Genomic DNA, 13,375 nt, shown 5'->3' on the forward strand with positions numbered 1-13,375 from the left:
CAGAAGATGCTGCTGCTGCTGCCACAATGAAAATGCATGTTGCAACACACTAAACTGGGGCGTGGTCAGGGCGGTTGGCCAGTCAGCCGGCGTTTTGCGCAATGACTGCCAAGCATGAAACCGTAAAATGGTTTTTCAATAAGCAGACCACAAGTCCACAGTCACTCTCAGAAGAAGAGAAGGAGACTCTGTGCAAGCCGGCAAAACAATGCGACAAATATTTGAATATGTTAATTAGTTTTGTGCAATGTTGCCAGTTGCCTGTCTGTTTGCTTTTTAGCTTGTTGCCTGGGCACGATCAGCAAAGTTCTATCGCCGGACGTGCATCGGGGCAGTCTAATTTCATGTGTTGCCATCTTGTTAGGACAGTTAGGAGCAGTTAGTAGTGCAGGCAGGCAAAAGCGTTTTGCATCTTCGCACCACACCACCACAAAGACTAACGAGCTGCATGCCGCATGCCGCATACTGTATGCCGCTTCATGCTTGCCACATGCTGCAAGTGCAATGCGCGATTCATATTTACGAGTATGCCACAATCGAGTTGCAACATCCCCGTGCATATTTATGATTGGTATGCAAGTTTTACTTTGCCACTGCTGATGCTGCTGCTGCTGCCGCTTCTGCTGCAACTTGTCGCTTGTCTGTTGTCATGGCCAGCGGGCAAACGGGCCACACACAAACTCAAACTCATAAGCGGGCACAAGGCCAATAAAGCTGCCAATGAGCCTGACTAAAAACAACTGACAACTGACAGCCGGCAGCCTTATAAAGTCACAGGCCACAACAAAGCCAAATAGCCACAAAGCCAAGCGGCCAATCGGCTCAGCATTTTCGCCATTTGCACGCAAAGTTACAAGCGCAAGCGAGATGGCACATGCATTAGCTTATTTACTAGTCTAGAGTGATGCTAAATAATCGATAGTTTCAATATATCGTTTTTACGCTAATAAGCAGCTTTACAAAAATATAAGTCTGATAATCATTTAAAACCAAATTACAATCAGATTTATTGTTTAAACCATACGAATTACGAAAAAAACAATGAATTCTTCGTAAGCCCAACTAAAATGCTTAAGATACAAAAGCTTATACGCTCTCAAAAGAAATCCCCATTGATATATGTCAGAATTAACTTTAAACCATTTTTACCCAGCTGAAATTCAGTTAAAAGCTCAGCTGACAATCCGCTTTCATTTACTTTAACGACTATCGAAAAAGAAACACAGTTGACGCCATTAAAATAAAGTTCGATAGTATCGATGCTTTTTTTGCATCTCTTCTATGGTATATACTAGTGTTAGTGTATGTATGTATATGTGTGCAGCATACCTTGCGTGCTGATGCTGCTGCTCCTGCTGTAGGTGTTGCCCGGCACCAGCTGATGGCTTTGACAGCTACTAAATTCTACTTTAAGCGCGCGACGCACGTTCCATGTCCAATTTTGGGCAGCGCCCCGATCGCTTCGCTGCTTCTCGTTTGCCGGCGCTTATCGCTTGCCCATAAATTTAGTTTGTTGTTGCTGTTGCTGCGGTTGCCAAATATTGCCAAGTTGGAGGTCCTAGGCCAATAACTTGCCATGACACGCAATGAAGTTGTTTGCCTTTGCCTTTTGCCTGTTTCGGAATTTTCATTCGGTATAAAAATGCAATTAACGGCACTTGTTGCACCGGCGCTAGAAATTTTCGTTCTTTTTGCTGTTTTCGCTTGCCGCGACGACACGATAAACACGACCCGACCGAACACGATGCACTACACACACAAATACACATTTATTTAATTGCAAATAGTTGCAATGACAATTTTTTCAATAGTTTTTTTGTTTTTAAATAAACACTGCACTTCACTTACACTCGAAAAAAATAAACTGCGCACTGGTGAAAAAAAGTGTTGCGAAGTATGGTTTGATTATCCGTTAGTCGTGCTGTTGCCAACCACTTGAAAACAGCGTTGCCAACCAAGCGCAAGAAGAAACGCACGCAAAGCAAAAGCGCCGCTGTTACGCCAGAGCTGCCACATCAATAAATAAACATCGCTCCGTACAATTGAGGTATATATTTATTGAAGTTAGAACTTAAATATAATTCATTTAAATATTAATTGATAAAAAACGTATACTCCCTTAAATTTCTTCCCTTATCTACCGTTTGGCAATCGGATTTGCTACATTTTGGTATATCCCAGCGGCGTTAAAGCGTATATTTTAGATTTGTTGCTGCGGTCACACCAAACAGCTTTCAGAAAGCTCTTTTCAGTTCCCCTCCATCTCTTGTTCGACAAAGTGAAAGTGAAATACAAAAAATTTGTTAGTGTTGCGCTGTTTGCTGCTGGTGTTGAAACCTTCAAAGAAATAATTAAATAAATACATAGCCAGAGGCATAAATAAATTTGCACAACAAAGCGGTAGCTAAAAACGTTTGGCAAACAAAATGTGTGGTGGATTCACCTGCTCGAAGAACGCGCTAATTGCGCTGAACATTTTATATGTGGTAAGCAGCAACAATAACAACAAAATCAGTACAACAAATACGGGAATGAGAGAAAAAACCCACAAAAAAAATAATTGCTGCAACTGTAATTTGGTTATGAGCGAGCTATTTATAGTGCAAGTGACGGCATGTTAGGGTTTTTCATAAGTTTTTAATACAAAAAAATGTGTTTCAGATGATTGGATTCTTGCTGATTGGCGTCGGAGTTTATGCAAGGGCAGCGTCTGTGGTCACGAATCTGCCAATTGTTGGAGGCATCTTGGCCTGCGGCGTGATACTCATCTGCATATCCATGCTGGGCCTTGCTGGCGCTGTGAAGCATCATCAAGTGATGCTCTTCTTTGTATCCTTTTGCAACAATTACACACACGCACACACAAACACAAACAGTCATACACACCAGCAGTCTGGCAAACACAATCATTCACACAAACAGACGCCTAAACACACGGATACAAACACCAACAAGCAGTCGCTTACACGCATACAAGCAGTCTTGCTTGCACACACGCACACAAACTAGCAGTCGCTTACACAAACACATGCACAAGGAGTCTCGCTTACACACAGTCAAGCAGCTGCTCACACACACAGTTGGGGATGCACGCCTAAGTAAACCCAGTGTTCTTACAGTTTTGCTGCCACTGGACTGAAGGTCGCCTCTTGACGCATGTCGATGAGCTTGACGACTAACAATTGACGTTGAGGTTTGCTTTGAACTACAGTGAAAACTTGGTAGACCACACAAGCTATGTTCGTGCTTTGCTAATTGCGTCAAATGTCATAGAATGTCAGTTTTCACTGTAAACGTTTCCCCTGCTCACTTGTTATACATTTATGCACATGAACAAGCAAAGCAACTAGCTTGAAGATGGTCTTCATAATGACTCGCAGCAGCGTGTGCGCTTGACATGATTCAAAGAACACACTCACATTCATGAATACACTCACACACTCACGTCATTGTCATTGACTTCCGCGCACTCATTAATTGCGTCAGCGGAAGGTTATCAGTGCGATAGCAAAATTGTTGCCCCCGCTTTTTTGTTGACTTTCAGCTGATATTAAACATCGTTATCAATTGCATTTGCCCCTGGTTTGCACTTAACTCTTTAACTAATCTCGATTCTCGATTGCAGTACATGATCATTCTGTTCATGCTGTTCCTCATCCAGTTCTCCATCGCCAGCTCTTGCCTCGCCGTCAATGCCGAGCAGCAGCAACAGTTTGCCGAACAGGGTTGGAAGACGGTGCCGCCAAATCTGCGAGAACAAGTTCAAGAGAAATTCCTTTGCTGTGGCTTCAACGATACCATCGATCACACCGCCAGCATCAGCAATGCGATCACTGTGAACTCTGATCCCAGTTGCGAGGATGTGAATAAGCAATGCTGCGTGGACTCGCAGGATCCTAAATGCCATTGCGGTCCTTGTGGTCCGCTGTTGGAGGATAAAATCGATTATGCCTTCAAGTTGTGCGGCGGCTTGGGCATCTTCTTTAGCTTCACCGAGGTGAGTTGGAGTTGAATAATGATAGTAAATCTTTGTATAATCCTTGTATCTTCTCTTGTGGCATGCATTCAGTTCGTTGGTGTCTGGCTAACAGTGCGCTATCGCAATCAAAAGGATCCGCGCGGCTTGCCCAGCGCCTTCCTCTAAATTGCAAAAACAAAACACTAATCACTAATCACTAATCCAATAACATAAACAAAAACACCCATAAAAAGACACATCATATTGCTAAATTGTTTGTGTCCCTCCCTCTAAAAAAAGAAAGAAAAAAATAACAAAACGTTGATGTCAATGTGTAAATTTCATATTCATAGCGAGAATAATCGTGGGTCTGTTAGATCATCATCAAATACATACATCATATATACGCATCATTTATATTTATACTCAAAGTAAACATCATACCTTTAGAAATACTATATATTCAGATATATATATACATATATACAAAAACCAAAAAAAAATGATATAGCTACGTGTTTAATCCTTTTAACAAAACGCAAGCAATCAAGTGTTTTTTCGAACTGAACATGAAAACATATTTACATCACAAAACATATTGCAACACTACTTTCATCCTAACACAAATGAAAATCCTTTTATGGGCGACACATCGCTTAATCCCCTCGAGAATTTCAAGCACGGCTAACAGCACCTGGTGAGAGGACATCTTATTAATCATTTTATGTTCTCTTTATGTTTTCTCTTTAATTTCCCCAACATTCCCAATTTCAATTACTAATCTTTGTCTCGATTTTCAATAGGTTTTGGCCGTCTTTCTGGCACGTCGCTATCGCAATCAGCACGATCCTTGCTATTTACCCGCTCGGGCCGTCTTTCCCCACAATTATCAGTACTAAGCGAAGTGGAGGAGCGGATGAAATAATTACGAATGTGAATGCATCAAGATCAAAGAGCCGATTGGAAACAAAGGCAACTTTTAGTCAAAGGGACGAAGGCTGATTTATAATTTTTACACAACAACTTCCTAGCATGAACTGGCAAATGGGAAAATAGAATGAAAGAATGAATTAACAAAAGGTCGTTTGGAGGAAGGACGATGCTCAATGTGCTAAATGGACTGTTAAGAAAAATGGGAATTCATTTGCGCAGCTCGTTGAGCATCGTTTTGCATCTATTTTGCGTATTCTCAGTTCTTAGTTTTAATTGTGCAAAGTGATTAAGTTTTTCCCCCCTAAACAAAAACAATTCGAGATTATAATTATGTACGCTATGTTTGTGTGTTCATTCTATATATTGTAATGTATATTTTTTTTTAAGATACTTTAATTGTACATTCATTTTACACTTGTATCGTTTAGTTAAGCACATTTGTTAATTTCGTTTTGCAACTGGCAACAATCATAAAACCAACTCACAAAAAAAAAGAAAAACTGCTGTACCACATCTCAAAAGAAAGAACATTTCGAACCTGATCTAAATGTAGAACCAAGTCAAATGTAACTAGCAACGGTAACTGTGTTTTAAGAAGCGTAACATATACATAAAGCATAACAACTTATATACATATATATACATATAAACAAAAAGAATTAAGAGAATTCTATAGATGTTAGATGTGTGTTGAACAAAAACTTTGAAATTAGCACTTAAATTGCAAAAGAGGCAACTAAACTAAAACAGAAACAAACAAAAACATATATATTGTAATACATGTCACTCTCTTCTTTTTCCAAATATCACACTGTACTTTTCTTTCCTGATTTCTTTACTCTTTATTACTCTCGCCTTAACTTGCACCCACGCAAGCAAATCACTTTCAACTTCCTCACAACACAACCCAACAAGTTGGATATAGTTCTTTTCTTCTTATGTTGCGTTTCGTATTTCCTTTTCCAAAGCGACAAAGAAACGACATTAAATAAAAAAAAAAACAACAACAAAATTCTCTGTATTCTGTGCTGTGATTGAAGTAAATATGATCTTAAAAAAAAAAACAAAAACCAAACCATAAAGTTTCGCATTTCATTTTTGCACTTAATTAAGAAAAAGCCGCGTCTGCGGTTCGCGAAAGTTTCATCCTTTTCGTCTTTCGCCTGACAGTGGCACAAATTGACGCTGGAGTGCGCAAATTGCTTTAAGCTAGCCAAAAAGATTAACGCACGTACTTTAAGGCGACAAAACTTCCCCCCAGGAGAGGCTGGCAAAGTCGGAAATTTGGCGTGTAAATAATATTTTGACATTTGGTCGGGGGACCCCAAAAAAACAAACAAATTGACTCAGGCCAAAAGTTTTGCACTCAAAACTTTGGTTCAACGCACTCGCTCTTAGCAAAGAGAGAGCGAAATAAGGAGAGAGAACTGAGAGAGAGAGTGAGAAAGAAAGTGAGCTGAGCTCGACAGGAGATGCTTTGGTTATGTAACGGATGCGCAGTCGGAGGGGTTTGTGGAGTTTCCTTTTTTCACCCTCCTCGACGTCTGCAGAAAAGTGGGTGTGGTGTGTGAGGATGTGTGTGAAGACGAATTCCTTCCGCAGCGGTCAACAACTGTTGTTGGCGACAGCATTTTTCCTGCCACTGACACGAATGTCATGTTAGTCAAATGGATAAAAGCTGCAAGATACACAAAACACGACAGCGACAGCGACAGATAAAGATACATATATGCTATAAGCCTTTTCGAAATTCGATTGTAGTGATGACGCGTGCCACCTGCTGAAGTTCAACAGTGCGTATTATTGATTTCCAGCAGCACACAAATGAATAAATAAATTGTACTTCACTTTTAAGCAGCGTTCACATGTGACATTTGTTATTTGAAATTCCCACAGGAAACGAACGCTCCTCACATTTTGAATTATTAATAAAAGCATTAAGGACACGCCAAGGAATGTCTGCCAAAAACACACACACACAAGCTTAGCAGATATCCTTAAAGCTGCCTCAGCTGTTTATTGCCCAGCTTATGTGTAACGTGGCGTATGAACAATGATTGTGTGATTGAACGCGTGCCACGCATCACATTTTTTTTATGACATACTTGAGCAATGAGCGCACAGTGGGCGTCGCTCAATTACAGCAACAAAAAAAGAAAATACAAAAACAATACTACAATAAATGTGCTTCTAATTACCTTAATTGACAGCCAAATTTCGCGTGTGGAATTAATTAATTTATTTGCTATTTGTTTTTGAGCCTACTCTGAACTCTTGCCCATTGTCGGAGGGAAACTCTTCGCATCATTTTGGCTATTGTCATAACTCAACTTGTTGTCAGATCTCAGTGAATAGCTGCCCATCCCCCGCTTAATTCGTGGAAAACCAGAAATTAAGCAATAAATAAAAACAAGCCTAGGCATACAAACATTTGAATGTCAATGTCATGTTAAAGTCATACGGTTAATTAAGCTTACTTTCCAAGCGAAACAGTCGCGCGATAATGTCACCAAAAACCAAAAAAAAAAGAGGCCGACAAATTATTTGAAACGTAACATGTGCTGATAACTCTCATGTGGAAAAATAAACACACATGAGAGCTAAAATTGAACAAATGGCAAAGCAAAGGTCAAGTATTTGCTCATTAATAAATAAAATCGAGAAAATTGGATGCGCACTCTTAACGGTCAATTAAGAAGGCTGTTGAATATTCTTATTATTATTGAAATGAAGAGAGATAAAAGCAACGTTGTGGGAGGTGCTTAAGGAAATATGCTCGGAAATTCGATCTATACTTATTAGATATTTAGATATTCTATGAAATTCTATCACAATGATGAGAGAGGTGAATAATGAAATACTCCTGGAATTTATATCTGAACTTGTAGCCTATAATTATATATTTATATTTATTTAAAAAAAAGAAATATGCTCGGAAATTCGATCTATACTTATTAGATATTTAGATATTCTATCTGAAATTCTATCACAATGTTGAGAGAGGTGAATAATGAAATACTCTTGGAATTTATATCTGAACTTGTAGCCTATAATTATATATTTATATTTATTTAAGTAAAGAACTTAATAGACCCTTATATTTAGCTATTCAAGTTTTCAATGTGGTCGGTGCGATTTATAACAGCAAGTTCTTGGAACTTTATCTTTAGCTATAAATAAAGATTTTTGCAATTTCTAACTATGCATTTTTATTTATTTAACTAGATTAAACATTCCTTCAAACACTTCATTATTGAAATGAATAAAAAGTTGTATTTTGTTTGTAAGCTTTACTTTGCAAGCCGGAAGTACGAGATAAGACTGAAAATATTTGTATACTTCCAAGTTCACCGACACCTTTGTGAGATTAGAAATTTCGCCTATATTTATTTACCGCTCATTTCCATACTTAGTTTTGTGACTCAGCTCACTAGTTATCTTTGCTGAGCGAATCACCAAATGCGGCTGCTTAACTCTTGCTCTCAACAACACCCTTTTCAGTTTGCTAAACATATCTTTTGTTAGCCAACCCTCTCGAATAATGGCCCAGTTATGATAGCTCCTCGTTGAACAAGTTTGTTTATCAATATTCCCCAAGCTACTGCTGCTGGTGCAGACAATAAAGCATGTTAATGAAATGCCAAAGCACACACAAATGTATGTAAACACACACTCAACACACACACACACTCTCAAACATTCCTCACAGAATATACATATTAAATCGACGTGAATGTTTACCGTTTTATGGCGCATAAAAAAATTTAATATTCTGCTGTTTTTGTTTTATGAGCTGTAAGAAAAATTTCCATTTCAAAGGTGCAATTAAAATAAAAAAGAAATTCAAAACGAAACGAAATTGAATCATGCGGCGTATGCTGAATATTACGCATACGCACCGATGGACGTCTTGAGTGTCGGAATGGACGCTAACGAACGCGTAATTCAATAAGCAGCCAGCGAAAATTTGAGCAACAAATTTCCAAATAGAACTGAGCACAAATTTTATTTATTTGTTATTCATCGAAAGTTTCTGCTGTTGTTTGCTGCCTTATAATTGCGGTTTCACTATTTGTTTGCTATAATTAAATTAATTTTGTTGTTTTGGCTGCGCACCACAATTTAAACAATTCACTGACTCAGACTGCCAATTACAGAGTTTGAGCTAGTTTGAGTGCGAAATTTCATGCCACAAAATTCGCTCTTCCTGTGGAAAGTTTGAGTCAAGTTTGCCAGCAGCGACGCCAGCGTTAGCGTCGACTGCGACTGCGAGTGCTGTGGCAGCAAATGGTTTTTGGTTTTTCTCTCTCGCAGTCAGTCAACGGTGAACTACGCGCCACTGTGGACGTTAACGTTTGCTCCTCACTGTGTTGTGTTCTTTTTGCTCTCATTGTTGTGTCTGTGCGTGCGTTTCGACCACCTAAAGCAAGAGCGAGAGAGAGTGTTTTGTGTGTTCGAGTGAGAGAGAGAGCGAAAGTGTGTGTCTAGCTGGTTGCACGTGAGTCGCAGCAGTAGATAAACAAAAAAAAAAAACAAGAAAAAAACATCCAGCAGCAGTAAAAAGAGCATAGTTTATATACCCGAGACGATATTTCAACGTGTTTTTTTTTGGCGCGCGCGAATTGTTCTTTCTTATCTTCCTGCTAGCTGCTTTCAACTTTAACAAAAGGCAAATACAAAACCCAAGTTTTACCTTTTACGTAAGTTACAACACACCGAATACACAGCCAAGCAGGTCATAAATATTTGATTTGACTTTTCCTAGTTAAACACAAACAGAAGCAGAAACTCGCGCGCTATTTGACTTCGACATTCTAGTTTTCACGTAAGAAAATCAATAGCTCATTATCCTTACTTTCAATATAATTCCATTTTTTTTTCTCTTTCTCTGCTTTTTATCGAACTAATTGAAAAAGTTCTCGATAGCTTAACAGAGAGAATGGAAACAATTTTTGCATTTGTTGATGACTCTGCAAACGGTTCAGCAAACGCTTTCAAGGCTGAATCGTTTATTGGGTCAACAGCAGCAGGCTGCACAAAAGGCTTGAACAAAAATTTCTACGTGTCACCATAAGGATACAGCATGTTTCCTTTTGTGCCTGCGCTTCAGCATGATAAATTGTTTGTGTGCTTTGCCACAATGAATTCTCACAGAACTTGAAAGCATGCTCTGCATTTACTTCTATCTAAAAAGACGCAAGAAAAATGACAAATTACTTGGCAAAATATTAAGTAATTCTAAGCAGCTTAAACCAAACTTGCAAGGCAAAAACTTTTAGTTTTTAGATTCCAGTTCAAGTTTGCCTAAGCTTCAAATCAAAGTCTTAACTCTACTTAAGTCTTTACACTATTTTGCAAATGGTTTCTATTGGAGCATAAAAACAAGAAAATTACATTTACTGCCATGGCAACAATGTTGTCTGCATTAGACATAAACAAAACATTCTAGTTATCATTTAAAATACAAAGTTAAAAGACTTCTTTTGTTAGTATATCTGAATGTTTTTTGGTGCCAAACAAAGCGTAATTAAGAAGCGTTTGCAATGGTTTTTCGGTCAAATCCACGATAAAGCATGACAGACATGCTCCTGGCTGTTGCTTTAAGCCATCTTAAGTGTTTACCGTCTGTAGCATGAGTAATGAGCTCTTGTGTAAATATTGTTTTCCAAAAATATTCAAACCAAAAAACACGCCTCGCAATTGTGATCCTTGCGGCACTGAACCAGAATAGCCTCAGTCAACGACACTCAATTTCCGGTTTGCTCCCTCATCGTAGGCCCAGCTAATTGTAGCCTTGAACTTTGCCACTAAAAAACAGTAACAGTGGCCATGAGAACGTGGCAAGACAAGTGTGCGTAAGCTCAACTAGTTGATACCCTAAGCTATGTGGAAAATCACACAAACTTCTTTGAGGTAGTTTATCAAAATTGTGTAGCATATCTTTTGGCGCGCTTAAAGTGATGGACCGCACACATGGGAACGTGCTCAATCTACCAAAAATCTTTGTTGGCTCAGCGCAATGGCAGTGAATAAGCCGCAAAATAAATCAAGCTCCAAAAACAATTTGGACATTCGGACATCCGTTGGCCGCGAGCAAGGCAGTCGAAGCAGCTGTGCAACATTTCAAGGACTCCACATTCCATTTCTGTCTTCCCACTCTGCCACTCAAAAAGCAAACACACGCACACACAGTTACAGCTGGACGTCATAACCCTCATGGCACGTGATGTTTTACATCGTTGCCTTTTAATTAAAAGCTGTCAAAATGCTTTGTGCGCTCTTTTTGTCCGTTGTTACCCGCGTCGAGCTCATTAGGTTCTTTTTTCTAGAGCTATCTAAACTTGAATATTCTTATTTTTAGTACCTCTTTAAAACATTAAATTTACATAAAGTGTTGCAGTATATAAGTAGTATATATGTATATGAAATAGGAATTGTAAATGAAAGTTATCGATAAATTAAGCACTGACTCGATAATTCATAAGAGTTACCAGATTTATGCAATCAGAACAAGTTGGCAGCCCGCCGATAAGCGAGCGTCAATCTGTAACGAACGATCGTAGAGAAAGAAAATAAAAAGACTCATTAAAGTGTTGTTTTAATTGCAGCGCCCACCGCAAGATGTCGCTGCTCACTGGCAATAGTCATTCGCTCTCCGAGGAGGAAATCGATGAGTGAGTAGAGAAAGCACAGCAAAAACTTGTGTCAATCAAATTAAAGTGCGCGAGACGCAAACTGAGAAAAAAAAAACAAATAAAACAGCGACAGCAATTTGCACTCTGAACTTTTGTATTTGTTTTTCTATTTTTACATTTTACTGCTGCAGCTGAACTTTTGTTTGCCTTCAATTATAGAGAGAGAAAATAAAAGCTTTTGCAATGTGTGCTGTATATTGCTTTTTTACTATTGTATAAGTTACTCAAAAAAACACTTGAAAATAAAGCTGTTAATGAAGTTAACTTCGTTCCAAATTTTCTAACATACTTTAAGGCTTAGAAGCCTCTCCACAAATATGATTAAGTCAATCACTTAAATATGCGCCGAAAAGTAGGCCACATTTAAAGAGGTTAGCGTGGGAAGCATCCGCTTGGCTGTGATAATTGTGAACAAAAGCCGCCTAGTCATAATGATAATTATGTTATTACGCATACGCCGCAGAGAGCCCCAAAACGATGACGCTATCAGCTATTTAAATAGCCATGACATTGCATTATAATTTGGCAAGATGCCCTTTAATCCGCCCCCCATGGGATACAGGGTATTCAATGCATATGCCATCAACTCGAATACAATTGTCGGCATTATCGATTGGCATTTGAAATTCGAATTTCTCGACACGTTCGTCATCAGGCTGTCGGCCGAAATTGTGTTTTTCAATTTGGCAGCAGTCAGGCGAGAGTAATGCAATTTCAGTTAATAGGATTAGGCCGAGACTATGACACTTGCCTGTTGATGTTGATGTTAACGCATTGATTTCCCTCTTCCTTCTTCCGCTCTCAATGGCCCCCATTCCATGCCCCACATTCTCATTTCGCTTTCTGCTCGCATTTGCGTTTCACATTTTCATTTTCTATTGTAAAGTCAGCATGGCTTTTAGCTGCGTCTCATTGTTTATCTTCAGCTGCCAGACATGACCTTAGCCCCCAAGGCCACTTAATTCACTTAACCTGAGGTATTTACATTTTATGGCTATGACTAGAGCCACTGGGCAATCATCAATTGTTGCGTAAATGTGCCTCAGACCAGTTAATGAACTGTTGGCGCCAAGCAAGGGTAAAACCTAAACTTGAATGTTTAATACTAAATTACTAATTCCAACAAAAAGGATTTGTAATAAGTTACTTTAATTTCAATGTTTATAATGATATTAATGGGTGATTCATATAAAGAAAAGAAAAAAGATTGCACTAAAACAAATAAATGGAATTTAAAATTTAATTTTATTATGAAAATGAATGACGTGTATATATATTTTGAATTTGATTAATTTGAAACTAAATTTCATGTCGATTTTACATTGTAAAAAATATTTGTGTAAGTTTTTCATAAGTAACATTATCATCATTCATTTTAAATAGCTTGAGTAAATTCATTCTTATGGAAATTATGGTCTGATGATTTTGGGTGCCACAAATCCGCCATATCCCGGACTACTTTTATAATATATACCAATTCCAGCCAATGGAACTGGAGAATTTGACACCACATCCTGAATGTCAATAAACGGAATTGTTGTTTGTGCTGCATCTTGCTCCATTCCCGAATTGACAAACTCTAAATATTGATTACTCTTTGACATTGGCTGTGAGCTGTTTGTTGATCGTGCTGGTATATCCAGATTATCGAGATTTAATTGTTGCCTATCGTCATATGGTGACCAATGTGAATTGACTTTCTGCGGTTCGAATATTTCACCACTTTCAAAATCAAAGTCCCTAAACATCGATATGAGACTCAGTCGTCCATTCAACACACGAAAACGCA

General features: G+C 38.5%; 2 protein-coding genes across 3 annotated transcripts in view; both read left to right on the top strand.

Annotated features, from left to right (window-relative positions):
• Positions 1-2,252: 2,252 nt before the first annotated feature.
• LOC132785823 (tetraspanin-13) lies at positions 2,253-5,961 on the top strand. 2 transcript variants are annotated; one of them, XR_009632354.1, is made up of 5 exons: positions 2,253-2,486; positions 2,662-2,829; positions 3,626-3,997; positions 4,070-4,655; positions 4,762-5,961. XR_009632354.1 is itself a non-coding variant. In XM_060792110.1 (4 exons), exons 1-4 carry the CDS (start codon positions 2,427-2,429, stop codon positions 4,855-4,857), a joined length of 696 nt encoding a protein of 231 aa, XP_060648093.1. In that variant the 5' UTR covers positions 2,256-2,426; the 3' UTR covers positions 4,858-5,961. The 2 variants fall into 2 exon arrangements, 1 of the variants encoding a protein (XP_060648093.1); XM_060792110.1 differs by lacking the exon at positions 4,070-4,655 and having other exon boundaries at positions 2,256-2,486.
• A 3,264-nt stretch (positions 5,962-9,225) lies between these two features.
• The window catches only part of LOC132784085 (uridine phosphorylase 1), a 61,977-nt gene continuing 57,827 nt past the window's right edge, over positions 9,226-13,375 (top strand). The window contains exons 1-2 of the mRNA XM_060789485.1: positions 9,226-9,591; positions 11,500-11,565. Of these exons, the coding sequence (XP_060645468.1) occupies positions 11,513-11,565 (53 nt within the window). The 5' untranslated portion in view covers positions 9,226-9,591; positions 11,500-11,512. The remainder of the gene's footprint in view (positions 9,592-11,499; positions 11,566-13,375) is intronic.

This window comes from Drosophila nasuta, chromosome 2R (assembly GCF_023558535.2).
Source record: "Drosophila nasuta strain 15112-1781.00 chromosome 2R, ASM2355853v1, whole genome shotgun sequence".
NCBI classification, from domain to species: domain Eukaryota; kingdom Metazoa; phylum Arthropoda; class Insecta; order Diptera; family Drosophilidae; genus Drosophila; species Drosophila nasuta.